Source organism: Notechis scutatus, chromosome 4 (assembly GCF_049901735.1).
Source record: "Notechis scutatus isolate UNSWTSFEM ecotype Mainland chromosome 4, rNotScu1.2, whole genome shotgun sequence".
Taxonomy (NCBI): domain Eukaryota; kingdom Metazoa; phylum Chordata; class Lepidosauria; order Squamata; family Elapidae; genus Notechis; species Notechis scutatus.
The window spans coordinates 143,973,025-143,992,545 of record NC_142012.1 but is presented as its reverse complement, the minus strand read 5'-3'; the positions used below and the strand labels follow the sequence as shown (position 1 = coordinate 143,992,545).

Here is a 19,521-nt window from a genome sequence, read left to right as displayed (position 1 = left end):
GCTTTGGCTTTGACCTCAGAGCCTTTCTGAAAGTTGTTGCACTTGAGTTGCTTCTTCTGTGTGTCCCAAGTCCAACAACAGCTGTATAGTAGTTCTGGGGCTGGGAGGAAGAGATGACATTTATTGTTAGATCAGTGTTTGCATTGGCTCTGTGAATCAGTGCTGAAGGTGTGACTTTGCAAAGAGTCTTCCTTGCTTATGATCTGAGAGCAGCTCTGCTTTGAGATATCCTTCTTCCACTCTCTTCTGCTATCCTGCTTATATCTGACTCCTCCCTCCTGCAGCTATGAATTGTGCAGGCTGAACCAAAGAGCTTCTGGTGGTTATTTCCCTCCCTCCCTCCACTCTGCTATAGTTTCTCTGAAGCTGGCAATGAGAGACTGATATTCTGCTTGCTTTCTCTTACGGCACGTTTTTGACATCGGCTTTTTACTTTCAGGCTACACTTGATCACTTCTGAGGATTATAAAGAATGACAAAGAACTGAGGAAAGGAGAGATTATTGTGGTTTATTTTCTTGGCTGGAATTTTTTGCTCCTTTGGACTTAACATTATTGCTTCTTTTAACAATGTGAGCTGGGCATTACTTGGGAGTATCCTAAGCAAGCATTCCGAAAAGGTGGGAAATCTCTACAGTCCAAGAATAAACTTGGTAGAGAAGATGAGGAATCTACTGTGGAGCTAACAATGTTTTCATCGGACGAGAACTCAAAGAATCTGTGAGAAGGTAAAGTAACATCAACCCCAGCTATCTCAACCATCCTGGTAACAATGTCAGACACCTATAATAATGTTTCATTAAATGGGACAAGCTCCCCAAACCAGGGAATAATGAATATACCCAAAGACCAAAAATCTTTGAATCTTTTTATTTTTTGCTTGACTTTTGTCATCACATTCTTAACCCTGCTGGGTAGCATCTATTCATTAGTTTCCCTGCTGAGAATGCAGAACAAAAGTACAGTTTCAATGCTTGCAACTTCTCTAAGTGTGGATGATCTGATTAGTGTGGTACCAGCAACAATTTTTATGCTCAAGCCTTGGTTGAATGAGATGCTTCCCCAGACTGTGTGTACCACTTCAGCGCTACTATACTTATTTCAAGGCTTCTCCAGCAACTTGATGGGGTCCCTTGTTGTTTCCTATAACTTATACAGCCTCAATAAAATGGGAGAGAGCCAAGGGGCCACCAAGAGGCCAGTGAGCATGATATGGGCTGTTCTTACTATCTGGATTGTCTGCCTGCTGATTTGTATTTTGCCTTTATGTGGCTGGGGCACCTATGCTCCCACCTCCTGGGGATGCTTTGCTGACTGTTCCAGTTCGTATATCTTGTTCCTCTTTATAATCTACTCATTGTGTTTCTGTCTCTTAGTTATACTCTCCATTCCTCTTATTTATCAGTTGCTGTGTTCAGATGAGCAACAGCACTTTTATGATGATTATCATCAAATCACTGGAGGCCATTTTTCTTCTGGGATACTTCCATTTGAGAGCCACACATCTTCTCTTCCTACAGAAGGCACTATGAATAAAACCCAGAAGCACTGTCAAAACTCTGACCCAGTTACCAGACAAAATCCAGCTGACCGTTGTCAATTGGACCACTGTAGCACACGAAATGTGCCACCTAACAACCGGAACATCACTGTCGAAATTGCTCAGAAACGCTTCTCGCTAATTCTTGCTCTGACCAAAGTCATTCTTTGGCTCCCAATGATGGTAAAAAAAAAAAACTTGCCCAAGTTTCTTTTCCTTATCTCTAAGGGTTTAGTTGAGCAATATCTAATGATATTTGGAAGTGGGGCGCAGCAGAACAGAGTAAATTAAGCTACAGCTTGTGTCCAACTTGAAAACTTGTGTCTTGTGTTTAAAAACTTGGATAATCAAGATTTTTTAATGAGTTACTGTGTCACTTGCTTTGTATTTCTTTATTCAGTTTGGCTGCTGTTTAAAGTATTCCTTATCTATTCAAACAGTTGGGTACATTGTTGTAGTTTCAACTGAATGTACGTACATTGGTTTATTTAATGACCAAGAACTCAAAATGCACATATACTTGTGTCTTCTTAAGGGAATGAGTAAGGTTTTAATTACTTTTCAGATGATTGAGATTTGTTTTGCCAAATGTGGAAATGATTTGTAATAGTCAGATACAAGAAAGATTCCAGACAACTACTTTATAGCTCTAGTTTTATGCTAGCATAAGTGTTCTACAAATACATCTTGTTGAATGATTCCAAGGGGGAAAAAACTAGGTAGAATAAGCCAAGCTCTTATGCTTCGTGCAGTTCTGTTGGTATTAGGTTGTCTGTTTTAGCATCTGCCAAAAATTCCTTGTTTTGTTTATTAGCTTCAAGGCACACCGTTTTGTTGTGAATTGCCTGTAGCTATGTAATTCAGAAGTATTCACAAATGACTGGAAGAATTTCATTAGTTTCTATTTCCTTTAAAAAAAGAAAGAATTGCTGCCTTGAAGTTTGTGCTAATAGATTGCAGATAGGGCATTCTGTTTGTGTGTGTGTGTGTGTGCATGTGCGTGTGTGTGTTTTGTCATGTATCTCTTACACACATTCAGTGCCCTATTGCATTTGTGAATCCCATTTTTGCCAGCACATAGAAGCAATAATTTGAAATCTTCAGAGCCCTTTTCTAATCCTACATTCACTGATGGACTTTACTTTTTACATCAATTTGGTCTAAGACTTGTGTATTCTTATGTACTCTTTCCTGGAAATAAGCCCTACCAGACACTGAAGAATTTATTTCAGAAACAACGTATACTCGCCATTCCAGTAGTCAGAGCTGCATTCACTCACATTCTTCCCTTGTAGCCTTCTCCTCTAGCAATCCTCCCTTTGCCCTTACTGATGAGATTTAAATTGTAAGATCCATGGGGCACTGACTAGATTCTTTATTTATGAAGCTCTGCATTATGAAAGCACTGTGCAAATCATCTATCAACATGATCTTCTCAAGGGTACCTTTCCACCTCCCTGCAATAACTCAAATGGCCCTTTATTAATAGCTCAGGGTTGAAGCTACTTCTCTGCTACAGAACAGGCATCAATATTTATTGTTTCACTTGAAGCAACTGGCATTTCTGAGAGACACAGATGGGACTTGTGTTAGAACAGTTCCTTTTTGACATCTGTCAAGATTCAAAGACATGCAGAAGCTCAGTTGAGACAAATTCCAGGAGAACAGGAATGTTTATCTGCTGTATCTCAAAGACCAAATGGTTTGGGATGCCTTTTGATAGGCAGCAGAGATTGTTTGTTGTTGCATGCATTATTTTGCAATGGCCCTGTAAATACATCCTCAGACAAATATCTGTATAAGCTACTGGATGAGCCTGACAAAGAACATTAGGTCATGTCTAATGGACCATGGGCAATCCAAATCTGGGTCTTAGCTTTACCATGAGCAGAACAGAGATAAGTGGGCTGATAAATATGTTTGGTGAATGTGATGATACAGTGTGTGCAATTTTGTGTTTGGCTACTTTTGGCTTTGGTTTTGTCCACCATATTATGTGGATTGTAGAAGATTATCACCAAGTAAATGAGGTTGTTGGGAGGAATGGGCTCACTTGTACTACTTCTATAGGATTGCAACATATGTCAGATATACATTTCAATGCTAAGTAAAAGTCAGCTCTACCAAACTCAGTGGCATTTATTTGTGAGGAGCAGGTTTAGAAGAGTCCTGTACACATTTCTGGATTATATCTTTGTTTTCTAAGATGCTAATATTCAAGTCTGGGAAAACCTATGCAGCAAGTATTTAGGAGATGGAGTATAATATGTGATCACTTCTGTACAAGCCAGCTGTCTGTTGCTTAATTTCTCTCTTTCAGATACAAATGGTTGTTCAATACACTGTTGGGTTTCACAATCTTTCCTTTGAGATATTCAGCTTCCTGCTAACTTTGCTAGCTGTCACTGTCACTCCGATGTTTGTCTTGTCAGAGCGCTGGAGTCACCTGCCTTGTGGCTGCATTATCAATTGTAGAAAGAGCATCTATACAGTGTCATCAGAGGAAAACAAAGGTAAGTAGGAAGGGTGGGGAAAGAAGTTACCCTGCTTCTTCCAAAGGGACATTATCAAGTCTTTGTGTCTCATAGTGCAGATCCAAAGGGATGTAAAATCTATCATTTTATATCATTTCAACATTTTTCACTAGAATACTTTCTTTGGACCTGATCTGACTTATTTTAAAATGCAGACTCCACTGTGGTAGTGGAAGTTCAATCTGATCTTTGGCTGACAGAAGTTCAACATCCATTACATAAAATAAGACCTTTTTTAAAAAAATATTGCAATGGTTTTACACTCTTCTTTCATCAAAGTGGCTGTCAAGATAGTTATGTACAAGATAGCTGAAAGTCAAGTGCACATTCCCTTCTATTTATTTGGAGCACTCTATTTAATTCCCTATTTAATTAGCCCTTTCTTTTTCTGGGCAGGTGGATACAGCTCCAGAGTATTTGTTGCAGCTCCTTGTCATTTTGATTTTTTTTAAAACACCTACTGTGTATGAGCTATTTGAACTTGGAAACCTTCTTATGAATACAAATAATGTTAGAGGCTGACACTTAAGCAGCTTACTGTCTTCCCTGTTGAAGTCCTTAAGTATTATTGTGTGTGTATTTGTGTCAGTGTTGAAGAGGTCCCTGCATTTTTCTTAGCAACATTTTGGGAGTGGTTTACCACTGGCTGCTTCCCACAGCTGAGAGAAACTGACTGGCCCGTGATCACAGTTGATTTTATACCTCAGGTGGGATTAGAAATCATACTCTTCTGATTTCTAGCCTGATGCCTTAACCACTACACCAGACTTATTACTTAATATTTTAAGCAGCTTGATTGAACAGGAGTTTTATGAGTTCCTGAGCAGAAAGCTTTCTGGACTAAGCTGTTGCAAGACTGAAATATTATTTCATTCTTTTGCATAGAGCAGGAAAACAAACTAATACTGTTATTAGTAATAGTGCATAAGTACTAGTTTAACATCAAAAAGGATGTAGATGGAACTATTCAATATAACTCTGGGATTCAAGCATAGATGGTGATTGAACCACAATTGAAGAGATGGCTTTTATGTTCATCGTTCTTCCTGAATCACTACAGAAAATAAAATATGAAGAATTAAAGTCAGTTAGACAGAAAAAATGTAGCAGAAGTTGAATTCCAAGCCAATTACACATCAAACAAACAAACAAACAAAATCAGAAAAAATAGACTTAAATTGAAGACATTCAGTTAGATAATTAACATGTTAGTTAGGTAACAGTAAGTCAATCTTATTCCTGAGAACTGCATGAACAAATGTTCAACACCTCGACATTCTTCCCCAAGAAACCTATGGTATAATTTCTTTGATTCCTTCTATCTACTTTATTAGTTGTCTTCCCATTTCTCTAGTTGTCCCATACTTCTAAACATAGAGAACGTAGCTCTAGTCCATCATCCACTTATATCACATTCCCAAAGTATATGAGTTTTTGTTTGCTGTTTCTCAAGGGAGGAATCAGACTTTCCTGGGCCCAGGATTCAAAACAAATAACCTTATTACAATCATAATGCCAGAAATAAATAAATTAAAGCCTTAAAAATAAGTGAATATAAATACACATATATATCAATTGATAAGTCTATATAGATATAACATATATAACAAGAAGTAAGAATGAACCACAGAATTTAAAAGTATGGGAATAAATGTGCAATAATTATAGAATAAAATAACATAAAGCATCAGAAAGTAAATAAGTCAGGATCTTCAACTACAGTTACAATGATTAGTACATGTAGAAATGAGCAACCTAGGAGGATACACGGGTTCTTCTCAGTTAAGAGAACCAATAAATACAAGTTGTGCTCTCTGTCCCCAAATGTCTTTAGGATGAAGTGTTTGAGAGTCATCCTAGAGTCCTTATTAGAGGAACAACAGAGGAACATATGGCTATAATGAACTATCTCTACATGGGTATAGGTGGTGATACACTTCAGTATTCTTTGACCATCCAAAGATGACTAACGTTGGCAGTGCATCTAGTTTGGTTATTTTGATATTGTAATGGTAGAATCCCACTTGGAAATATTTCCCAAATTTTAGAACTAGACATTAGACTAGATCAGGGGTTCCTAAACTTTTTGTCACCATATCTTTCTTTATTTTAATGTACACACCTCTCCTAAAAATCCAAAGACCAAAACAAACATAAACGAAAAACGAAAATAATACAGGAAATTATAGGAAATATAGGTTTATTATAACAATGTAACTAAAAGGTTCTTCATACCTCCCCAGATCCTGTTCAAATCTCTCCATGGAAGGTACACCTCACAGTTTGGGAAACCCTGAATTACTGTAGATTGAAGATCTGTGTTCCCTGGAATTGGGTGGCCAATAAATGTAAATAATAATAATAACAGTCTGAATATCTGGCTGACTGCATCAAACCACAATACTATATACTTTTGAAAAAAAATAAATCTGTACTTATCCCAATCATGATTGGATCTCTCAGAGCAATACCCAAAGGACTCCCTCAGTATTTGGAATTTTTTTTATTTATTGGACCCTTGTTGTTTCACAATAACATCAAAAAACTCACCTTGCTTAGAACTGCCTATATATTTAGGCACTATCTTTAAACTTCTTAGTCCTTAGAAGTTGAATTATTAAGTTATCACCAGGCTTAGACTGTGAATTTAACTGTAGATTACTTGTAATAACAATATCTATGGCTTGACAACATGTCTGGCATTTTCAAAGCCTAAGGAGGCTTTCCATTGAAAAATTCAATAAATGGATTTTATCAGTAGCTTTCTTAAGCCACACTGATTTAAAGCAGTCCCTGAAGGCTAAAGGGGCTAGACTTATAGGGAAGAAAATTATTTTTAGTCAAAATTTGACAAATAAAAGCCAAGCTCCACCAAATCTAAATCCATCTCCAAACATAAAATGGTATTCCTAATTCATTTTGGGATAGCAAGGATCGATGAGTTCTTCTTAAAATCCATGATTTTCTTAGTAATAATTTTCAGATCTATAATTTGATGGCAATTATCTTCTTTCTCTTTCTTTTTCAAAAGCAGTTTTCACAGCCATATATTGCCACTGGAAAGATTATAATTGTAATTGTTCTGATTTTTGTTGTCATAGAACTATCCTTTCATGACACTATCAGTGCCTTCCTCATTAGGATTAATCTGCTTTTTATTCTACAGCACACTGACCTTGTCTATCTATCCTTGAGCCCAAGGAAACAAAATTATCACTTCAAATCCTTTACCATTAATAATAACATTAACCCAGATTTTTCACAATGCATATTTTCATTGTGAGAGTTGTCTCACTCTCTGCTGACAATGTTCTCACATCTTAAATTCTTATCTAGAATCAAAACAGGAGAATGGCTAATCTTTCCATTCATTTACTATTTAAAACACTAAACATCTATTAGACATGCATGGGAACAAGATGTATCCTTGTCTCTTTCCTTTTCCTATTCATTATTTTTCTTCAAATTTGGTTTCTGCAACAACTTCTTGTTTAATGTAAAAGTTCCTCAGAAGAATCATCAGAGACAAAGAAAATAATCTGATTTATTTGTAAAAATCTGTGTAGACATCTTCTTTGTAAAATTTCAAATTGAACTTTGCTTGCATCAGGAATTAATCAACCATGTCAGCATGGGTATATTCACCAATATTTTATAACCTTTAGGCTATAAAATCTTGTTTTATATTTATTAACAGAGAACTGTTAGCATAGTGACTGTTTCTTCTCCTGCAATTTTAATCAGTGCAAATATGTATTAACTTGCTTCACTGTTTTCTTATCTGATGCCTGATTTACTTTCTATCATACCTGACTGGTTCTTGAACATATTCTGAAAATGCTTTCTATAATTATATGGAATTATAATTCTATTATTATAATTATTGTTTTCATATTCCTTCGACCTTATTTGATTCAAATATATCTCTTTTGTGATTAGTTCTAAATATTGCTACCTAGGTATTATTTTCCTGTGATTCCTTGTGAATTCTTGTTAATTTTTTTTAATACTTCTATTTTTCTTTCCATGTTCTTTTTACCTTTAACCCAAATATTTATAGTATCTCCCTCAATTTCTTTCTGAAACTGCTTGGCCACCTGGATTGCACTGGATTGCATTTTTCAATCTTTTTTTCTAATTATAGTTTGTTTGATTCTGCTATTGTACACCCAGTTATGTCCATGTACTATGTATAATCTGTATTTATGTTACTTGAAAAAGAGGTTAGCAATACATATTTTTTCATGTGTTTATTTATTAACACTTCCTCTCCATTATTGCATTTCTTCCATTTACCTATGGAAGTTTACTCTTCCTCAGTAACCAGAGAAGTATTTCCCATACTAGGAGTCTCATCACCTGGCACTCTTCCCAATGTTTTAACATTGCCTATAATGTTTTCTTGATAAAATATGAAGTGGTTTGCTATTGCCTTTTTCCAGATTTAATTTTGGATTTTCTTCTCTTAGGCAGGTTAGCTTTCTTTATGCTTGCTTCACTGCTTTGTATATTACTCTTAACTTTATCATTTATCTCTACCAGCAAGAGTAGTCCTTTCAGAAGTCCTTTTTCCTACTTGTATTACTTTCAAGAAGCATCACATTATGATAAAAATGAAAATCCTATTACTTACTTATATTTAATTCCCTTTGAATTCAAGGTGACTAATTTATATCGTTTCAATTTTATCAGAATATTTTCAGAGTTAATTGTCTTAAACAACAAATATGAGGGTGAAACTAAGTTTACATCAGCGGTTAATTTACTTTGCTGCAATGCTATATTAAGTTACCAAAAAGTAAACCTCATTGATTCATTTTAGATCTGCTACTCATTAGAATGTTGCAGGCTTTGTATGTGGCGGTATATATTGGACGTGTGTAACTGAAATAAAACTATATCCAAGCCCTGAAAACAAGTTAAAGGCTGAATCATTAAACCAACAAAATAATATGCAGAAAATTGTAAAACTAGTATAGGATAGGATAGGATTGGATAGATAGGATAGGAAATTGTGTAATATATTTTATCAAAAAGTATAGTAATAGTATATTACTATATTATAATATATATTGTACAAATATATAACAATATTTTCTTTTTCAGGATATTATTCAGAATATTATTAATGCTAGCTCCAAGTCAAATTAGAATTTACTTTTATATTATTTCTATTACAATAAGGTCATTTATTTCCAGTGTAAATTTAACAGACTTTCAAAGAGTGTACAGTTCCTAATAGAACCAACATTAGAAGTGTTTCCTAATATCTGGGAAATAACTGTGCTCTTGTTCTAAGAAATTTTTACTTCACATTCCAAATGTTATGATATGCCTCTCTTTAAGTCATAAATAAATATGTACAATAAATGTGCAAAATACCTTTATTACGTTTAATACAATTTTAAACACACTCACTAGAATAAAACTCATTGATTTCACTTAATGACTGTATGACTGATTTACCTCTATGCATCCACTGCACATGATCAAATGAAGGACAGCTTTTTTGGATGGTTGCCCAGTTGCCACACTGTCTGGGAGATAATTACTTCCTGCTCCTTTTTTTTTAACCATAAAAATAAATCTGTTGCCCTGGTCAACATTTCTGTCAGAGGACAGCTGGGGAAGGCTTATCCACCTCAGCCTATGTCTTCATCTATTTAATCTCTCTATGAGCTGCAAGGCAAGGGAATAAAAAGCAAAGGGAAAGTAAGAGAAGAGTTCCTTAGAGCAATCACTTTAGAACTTTTATCTTCTTGCCAGCAATGAAAGAAAAGGTAAACCTTTTGTTAACCTTTGTTACAGTTTGCACAGTAATGAATATTGATGTCTGTTTACAGCTAAAACTAATTTCCTCTACTGACTGGTGCTAATTGGATTGTGGTGTTTATACAATAATAATAATAATAATAATAATAATAATAATAATAATAATAATAATAATAATAATAATAATAATAATAATAATGTTTTATTGTCATTGTGCATCATTGTACATATATACACAGTAAATTGTATGTCATTGTACGTATATACACAGTATACACATAGAAATTCACATAACATCCAGAGACCAGACCCAACATGCACACACATGACAATCCCCAAACACACCCCCAGCCATCAAATTTCCCACCTCCTAAAACACACAAGCACCCACACAACAGCTCACTGATGGTGGTCCTTAAGTTCATTAAGTGCAATTATAGCTCTGGGATAAAAACTATTCAGAATATGTGTGGTCCAAGTTTTAATTGTTCTATATCTTCTGCCAGAAGGCAAGAGTTCACAAAGATTGTAAGCAGGATAGGAAGAGTCTCTGAGAATGTTGTGCAACTTCCTCAAACAGGGAGATGCAAAGATGTTGTCCAGGGCCAGTAGCTGGAGCCCAATGATATTCTGGGCAGTTTTAATGATTCTCTGTAGAGCTATATAATATACTGACCTACTCCCTGCCCCAGTAAAGACTGTTGTGAAAACACACTTTGGCTTCAACTACTTTCTATTTTGTCATTTAATGTTTTGAAACATTGTTTAAAATATATATTTTGATTAAAAAATTACTATTAACTGTCCTGCTGATTTCTAGCTGTTTTAATGCAATTATTTACTTTTTTTTCTTTAGCCAAAAGAAGAGACTTTGAGTTCAATTTGTCCTTTCAACAAGGTTATGGAATCTATAAGATATCCCAGGACAATCGCCACAGTGATGATAGCAATTCAATATCCTACCACAGCTTGCTCAATTGCGATTGTGAGAACACAAAAGGAACTCAAAAAGAAAGTAGCAAAATGGAGTTCAGCACCATTTCCATAGTGGACAGTTCCACATGTAAAAATGTCGCTGGTTGCAACAACATTGACAGCATAGATACCAGGAAAGACTTAAGCAAGGATAAATTCATAGACTGCCTAATGTCTGACAAAATGTCATATAAAAAAGAAGAGGTCCGGAATATTGAAAAAGGACCTTTTTTTGAAGGACCAGAAAGAAGGTTGTCTCATGAGGAAGGCCGGAAACCAGAACTCTCTGACTGGGAGTGGTGCAGAAGTAAGTCCGAAAGGACCCCTCGACAGGTAGTGTGTAATTTAGTACTGAAATCTTTTATGTCCAAGGTTCATAACTTGGGGACTTTTTTAAAACCTTTTTGAATGTTATTCCAGGGAACTTTCAAAACTTTCCAGTAATGTACAATTTTTAAAATGAAACAAAGTGAGATGATTAAGTGTATGGGGAGTAATCATAACAATTATATTAACCATCTTTTTCCATTTATAAGATGCCCCCATGTAGAGCACACACACCCACTTTCCCAAAATTCTGAAATCAATATTTTAAACATTAAATAGAAGACATTTATTTTGCAGAGTAAGACATTCACGGTACTGGTATTTATTTTTTTATTTTCTGACATTTTTATGGGCTCAGAACATTCTGACATTACCGCTCCCTGTCACATCCTGACACTGGCTACACACTTTCCTCAGTATCAGCTGACGGCAGTTACATAAGGCTCATGACTGTAGGAAACCTGTTATCTTGTTTCTGCAATTGGAAGTTTTGCTCATGAGGCTAGTTTGCATAGATTAGGTATCGGCAGTTTTGCAACCATGGTTCTCCTCTCAGTTTCCTGTATATAAGATGCCCTTCCATTTTTAGGTAAATATTTTTAAGAAAAAGTATCATCTTATAGATGGAAAAAAATACGGCACTTAATTTCATCTCAAATATAAACAAATCAAATTTAGTTATGGTCCTTGACCTGCTCACTTCTTTGTCTTGGCCCTGTCTACTTTGGGAAGTATATCATTCAAAAGTTGTGTGGTTGGCAGCAAAAAGTTGCATGTGCTGAGTTGTTTGTAAGTGTAACAAGTGCTAAGAATTTCAGGGTCTAAACTAAGTGATAAGACACTTTGCTAGTCAGGTTCGTAAAAAACATAGCGATGTTCTAAATTACAAATCGGTCAAGGCAATATACTCAGCATAGTAGAATGCATTCCAATATACTTCACTGGAAAATAGTAAATCAGAGATATTTTAATTTAGCTATGTTGCAGATTAGCATAGGATAGGATTATTACTGAATTCATTCAAATGTAAGTATAATTCAAAGAAGGCATAATTCAATTTGAATGTGTGCTTTAAGAGGGAAAATGTTTAATTTAAGCAGCTTCAACTTTCTTCACCTGATTTTGAAAAAAAAAACAAACTTCCAACTATAAAGAGAAACATAAAAACATCTGCAGCTGCTTCACTTTTTCAAGGATAATAATATAAAATACCAGGAATTATAGATCTTTTACTCACCTCTGCTGAGTTTGGACTGAATACTTTCATTCCAATGATTTTTAAAAGGATATTTCCTTTGTACCTCTTTGAAGACAGATATAGTGCAGATAAGGATATGGCAGCAAATTAGCTTCCATGTATTCTAATCAGGAACTGTGGACAGGTAAGAACCTGTGGAGAAGTTATGTTGAGACAGATTGGCTTAGTAGATCTTAGCCACTCACTGGAAAAACGTTTGTGGATGCCAGGGTGGGTAGATATATTAGTGGATATATTAGTGAAACTTGGCCCCTTCTGAGTAAGATTTGGTTGCTTGTCTGGCAATTTTAAGTAGTAGAGGTATCAGAAACAAAACTCACAGAAAAAAGGCTGGAAAAGTGGCATTTGTAGAGTTGATTTCACTTCAACCCTCATGTTTAAAAGTAGTAAATATTTGGACCAATGCCTAGAAATGTGAGCTTTTACCTGATACTTAATCCTGTTCAAGTTGATTTTGAGCCAAGAGCGTTTATTTTATAAGCTTTCAGCCCATAGTCCAAGGGCTGGGACTTTCTTTTTAATTAACTTCTGGTTTAAATTAAATTGATTTTAATATTTGACATGCAACACTCAATCCTAGCTCTATTTCTATGTTCCAAAATGTAGAAATATACTTTTTTTAAAAAAAAAATACTTTCCTGCTGTGGGGAAAAAAATAAAGAAAATACTTTTTTTTAAAAAAAGTACTTTCCTGCTGTGGGGAAAAAAATAAAGAAAATAGTCTTTAAAGCAAGCAATAATGATGCACAAGATAGGTTGCAGACCATGCATGTCCAATCTTTTGGATTATCTGGGCCACATTGACTGAAAAGAAGTTGCCCAGGACCACATATAAAATATATAATACAATTAATGTATATAAATAACAAACTGCCTTTATTTATTTTTACAAATCTTTATAAATTTATAAAATCTTGTGGAGTTGCATTACTAGCTATCCAGGGATGCATGCAGCCTATGGCCACAGGCTGGATACACCTTTTGTAAATTGTAGATTGGAAAAATAGGTAGAATAGACAGAACAGAATAAACTGGACAATTTACCCCAAATGGTGCATTTTTTCAGCTTCCATTTCTTTAATATGTCAACAACTTCCATTTCTTTGTTATGTCAACAACTTTTTAAAATGGGGACACACTAAAACACTCATTTTAAAAACTGTATTATCCACTAAATCATCCCAGCCCCAGGTTCAAAAGAAATTGTTTTGGTTTATATGTTTGGACACTGTCCCATAATTTAAATTAAAAATGTGATGGTTTAGTGTTATCCATTTGACAATAATTGTCTTGGGAAGGCTGACCTTTATTTGATTTTCATTATGATACTCAAATGCAGTTATGTTCTGAGTAACTTTGAGCTATGTTGTCTCATTGCATACCTGTTCAAATATTTTGGAAGTCTTGTAAAATATCGACAACTTTTAGAAGCCTGTTTTTCAGCTTTTGTCTATAATAGAAAGACCATAATGTAATCTGTTGGATTTTTTAAAAAATCTTATCCACATCTATTCAGAGAGAATATCAAGCAATATTTTTTCACTATCCAAATGAACAAATGCTATTGTATCTTTAGCAAAGACTGAATAGGCTATTAAGTCATGGCTTACATACTATTTTGACAAAACCTTGCTTGTACATGTAAATGAACACATGTTCATTATGTCTTAGTATGTTATGTGACGTGCTAAGACTTAACTGTCTTAGTCTAGTATCTTATGGAAACATGGACATGGAAACATGGATATTGTGGTTTGTTAACCATATTTTACAAATTAGTGTTTTCTGTCAGTATAGTTTTACATATTATCATTTTTGTGGTGCAAATTTCCATTACTCCACTTAAAAAATTACACTTCTGAGATTTCTTCTTCTTTCTGAGTTTGGATTCCATAATTTATAAATTCTAAGGGCAAACTACAAAGCTGAACATTTGAAACCATCAGTTCACAGAAGGAAAACTGATTGTATTAAAGAAATATTTTCAAATGTGCAAGCTCCACATTCATCTAGCGAGAGAAAAAGCAGGAGAGAAAGAAACAAAACTATCATTATCTCACCACTCCCCAAAAGACAAAATTGGCTTTCAGAGATATCTCACTGAAATTAAACTAAATTAAACACTTATAGAATAGGATGAGAATCAAAATTACTTCCCCCCAACACAAATATGCATACAGACTAAAAAAAGTCCCTCCTTCTACCTCCATCTCTACCATTCACAGTAGACTATGTGGTCAGGATAAATACCAGATGACAATAACACCACCATTATTAAGGCCAGAAATAGCCTCAGTTATTAAAACCAACCTGCAGTCATCTTCTATGATCTTCAAACCTGACATCTTATGAAAGTCATTATTCTATAATGTAATCAGAAAGCTAGATCTGCAAGTGTGAGATACATAAGAACAAGGCGATAACGTATTCTTTCCCACGCACATACCCTCCCATTGACACAATCACCTTTGTTTGCCTCACTGGATAAATATAGCTTCTATGAAACTGTAGTTGAGAAGGGCATTGCACACAAAGAAGAAACCCTTCTACTTTCACTGATGTACCGTGGATACATAAATGAGAAAAACTTTCTAGATAGATAAAAATGTGCAACTATGAAAAAAAATTTGTTTTGCTCAAGTTAAATATTGAAAATAGTTTTTTCATGGCAAAGAAAGGAGAAATACTGGAACTCACCGTACTGAGCAAAAAAGACTACATACAAAGCACTTAGCGACTTCAGGAATATTTGCTATTAAAAATTAATGAGGAATAACTAAACACCAAAATCTTTTTGGGAACAGACATTGAGCTCACTTCCGCCTAAGGAAAACAAAAGGAATATCTATTGTTTTGAAACCAATTTAAAACCACCCAGAGTTAAAACAATAAAAATAACATAAAAATAACAGCTGAGAATGTTAAGCCTGGATTCCCAACGGGTGTTAAGGAAAACAAACTAAACAGAATGTACAGCGAAGTCAGATAGGAAGACAGGTAAATGTATGAGATAAGTTTTCTAGTTAACACGCAGTAAAAATACAGATACGCTTGTGCTATCCAAAATTATAATTTATTCCATTTAAGAATTATAGCATAGTCATTATAAACAGTCCATTAGTCAAATACCAAATTCAGTCAAGTCTTGTCGAGGATACTCTAATTGCAAAGTCTGTGTTGAATAGCCAGTGTCAGTACACATATAATAAATCTGTCCAAAACTTATCTTCTCTCTGTTGAGAAATATCTTCAAATTAATCCAACACTTCTTCTCCTCCCCGATCCAGCAAGAACGCAGTCTTCAATAAGCCAGCCAGTAAGAGCCAGAGAGTGCCTTGCTGCTTATACAGTACTTTTACAGCTGCACCCTTAATTACATTCCTTTAGCTTAAAATCACATACACTTTATCTGACAAACCATGATTCATCATTTTATTATCTTTACCCAAAACAGTTAGGGTAAAACAATGTTATCCCTAACAGAGAAGATTCACAAACACACAAACAAGCTGTGATACCATGTTGTTGGTTTCTTTGCTTTTTTCAAGATCATATCATCTGCCACAACTAATGTGTTTTGTTGCATAGCTATAGTCTTTTCATTTAAAAGCACAACTCTATGAAAATTTTCTTAGAATAAATTTAAACCCATGTTGCTATAAATATTACCACCTAAGTAACTCTTTGGATTCTGATATGAAAATGTCTCAAAAACAATATTTCTACCAATTCTAACAGGTACAGTCCATTAAAACAGAGTGTCATACCTGTAGTCCAAAAAATCTTGATGTTATTTGATTGCCTACCTGGGACAGAGAGGCTGTGATTCAGTATAAGCCATTTTTGTATGAATAATTAGAAATTAAATTGGGGCTTCATGTTGTCATTTCTTTGCCCTCCCCTGCCTACTTTATTAAAGGTTGGTTGCACTGCAGTACATTTCTTATATAAAAGCTATAGGATTTGTGCACCATTGTATATAGGTCACCTAAATACTCCTATAATTTATTTAATTTATGTATTTAAAAGGTTTGTATCATTGCCCACCTTAACTCTGAGCTGCTCGCAACAACAGTAAAAGCAAATAACTATAAAATATGAGTGTAAGTCCATAAAACAAAAACCTGGTTGAATTAGAAGCCAACTGATCACCAATGTGACTCCTTCAATATCCAGATTATTCTACTATAGAATCTCTCTCTCCCAAGTTACGTGGCTTCTAAATGATATAGGGTAATTTCAGGTACAACAAATTGCAATCTAACCATGAGCTGACGTCCATGAATTACCAGTTAGTCCTCCTAATCCAGAAAGATCAGAATATTTTCAGAACAGTAACATATGGAAAAATATTCCCCTTGTAAGAGTTTTTGAAATGCTAGATCTGACATCAGCAAAAACCAGCGTAGATCAGAAGCAGCTATAATTTCTTTTGATTTAAGAGGTTAAATCCACAATTTTGGATACTATCTGTCATCTATTTTTCTGCTTCCCCTGCCTTACAGTTTATTGATTTATCATGTCTCTGATTTGATATTTTCAAAAGTGTAATTCAGGTAACTGACATTATGCCCTCTTCCAGTAGAGTAGCTGAAATTCAAGGTCTATCTGCAAGTTATTGGTTATCTTCTGAATCCAGAAGTAACCATTGGCTTGCTATATATTTCCTGAAAAAATCAGGAGAATGGCAAAAATAAAAACAAATTAGAACTGATCTCAGAGGCTACGGAAAAATAGATATTGGTTTATTAATGACTGATTTATTACTCTAGTAAATTGCAGAGTATATGACAATTTCCTTATCGCCATTTTTTGTTTTCAGTTTTTGAATAAATGTTGTTCCTTATGTATCATGGAGAGAAGAAAATTGTTCCCCTTTTAGTGACATCACAAATGTTATCCTGTGGTTTTTCTTTAAAACATTCTAATTAACAGTTCACTGCAACACATACAAAAGAATGATTTTCAATAGAGCACATAGATTAAAAATACATAATTGTGTCTAAAAATTGCTTTTCTACTAAGCAAGTGAGAAAATAAATTCAATAATACTAATACTACTAATAATAATAGCATTGTCTCTTGCTAATATTGCTAAATAAATATTAGCTTTTATTTAGCTAATATTGCTAAACAAAATTAAAATGGAAGTTGGGACTAGTTCTGATTCTGAAATATTCCATGAATCTCAAACTTTCATCATAGTTTAACAATGGTATTGTTGTAGAGCGGCGGTTACAGAGAGAGACGGAGCCAGGCTGAGGCTAACAAGCTTTATTCTAACGAATAAAGGGTCGCCGCAGCTGCCGAGGCTATCTGACAGCCAGCTGGCGGCGACAGCTGATGCCGTTTGACAGCTCCCTTTTATAGCCGGCTGTCAAACGGCATCAGCCAATGAGAGCGATCGGCGCTCCTGCGTAGGCGGCGGACCAGAGGGAGGACTGCTGCTAGTCCTTGAACACAGCACTCCTTCCCCCTGGCCACGAGCATGCATAGTCCTGCAGCCAGGACGGCCGCTTTTGCTCGCGGCCTGATCTTCGTAGTTCCAGGGGCTTTTCGGCTGCTACCGAGTCCTGTTCCTCCCGGGCGGCGACAGGAGCCTGCGGAGGGTCGTTGGCCATCCTAGACCTGCTGTCCGGCTGCTGCTCGGGTGAGTCCTCTCGCGGCGGTCGGTTGGTTGGGTTGTCGGGCGGCTGGTAGACCAGGTCCTTCGGCGGGTCGGCTGCGGCAGCTGCTTGACAGGGATTTTGGCAGTAGGCCTATTCCAGCGTCTCCTCAGCTGGTCCACGTGCCTTCTCCAAATTCGACCGTCTTCCAGGAGGACTCTGTATGACCTGGGCCCTGTAACAGAAACTATCTGCCCTGGCAGCCATAAGGGGTGCCCTGCATAGTTCCTGGCATAAACCAGGTCTTGCAGGGTGAATTCCCTGGCATGGCTGTCAGAAGCCAGTGGTGTGCTAGGAGCGTAGTGGGGGTGCAACCTGTCCAGGGTGGTCCTGAGGCGTCTGCCCATCAAAAGTTCAGCAGGGGACTTGTTGGTGGTGGGGCATGGAGTAGCGTGTTGCGTGAGTAGGTAAGTGGACAGTTTGGAGTGCCAGTCTGCTTGGCCTAGCTTGGCCAAAAGTTCCTTGACAGACCTAACAGCCCTTTCTGCCATCCCGTTGCTTGCAGGGTGAAAGGGGACTGTGAGAGCGTGTCTGATGCCCAGGTTGGCTGCGAAGATGACGAACTCATTAGAACTGAATTGGGGGCCATTATCTGAAACCAAAGTGCCAGGAAGTCCATGTGTGACAAACAGTCTGGTCAAGGCCCTTGTGACAGCCAGCGTCGTGGTGGAGGGTAACAAGGCCACTTCAGCCCATTTGGAGAAGCAGTCTACAACAACCAAAAATGTCCTCCCCTGCATGGGACCAGCCAGGTCAATATGCAGCCTGGCCCAAGGGGCCCCCGTATCCTCCCATCTGGTTGGGGCAGCTGTTGGAGGGGCTGCTCTTGTTGCCTGGCAGGGTTGGCATGTGCTCACCCAGTTGGCAATCCGGGCATCCAATCCTGGCCACCAGATGTAGCTGCGGGCCAAGGCCTTCATCCTTATGATGCCAGGATGATCCTCATGCAGTGCCCTTAAAACTGGTTCTTGCAAGGTGGGTGGTATGACCACCCTTGTCCCCCATAACAGGCAGCCCTGTAGTGAAGACAACTCCTGCCTGCGGGTCTTAAATGGCATGAATTCAGGGGCGAACTGAATATCAGGCCACCCCCTACCCACCCAGTCCAGGACTTGGGAAATCACATGGTCTCTTTTGGAGTGTGCTGCAATATCCCCAGCTGAGACTGGCAGGTCAAGTTCATTGCAATCGAAAATTGCGTGGATGGGAGCTGGGTCCTCGACTGGTGTTGGCAGGGGGCATCTGCTGAGGGCATCTGCATGGCACAGGTTCTTCCCTGGGCGATGTACCAGTGTGTATGAGTAAGCGGCCAGAAACAGAGTCCATCTGGTCATTCTCGGGGATAGCACCTGTGGGGCTTGCTTATCACCAGCTAACAGTCCCAATAGTGGTTTGTGATCCGTTACAAGTTCAAAAAAATGGCCATAGAGAAACTCGTGGAATTTTTTTA

General features: G+C 36.7%; 1 protein-coding gene across 1 annotated transcript in view; it reads left to right on the top strand.

The window, feature by feature from the left end:
• Positions 1-676: 676 nt before the first annotated feature.
• GPR149 (G protein-coupled receptor 149) overlaps positions 677-19,521 on the top strand; it is a 39,034-nt gene continuing 20,189 nt past the window's right edge. The window contains exons 1-3 of the mRNA XM_026668166.2: positions 677-1,722; positions 3,860-4,052; positions 10,702-11,153. Coding sequence (XP_026523951.1) covers positions 772-1,722; positions 3,860-4,052; positions 10,702-11,153 — 1,596 coding nt within the window. The 5' untranslated portion in view covers positions 677-771. The remainder of the gene's footprint in view (positions 1,723-3,859; positions 4,053-10,701; positions 11,154-19,521) is intronic.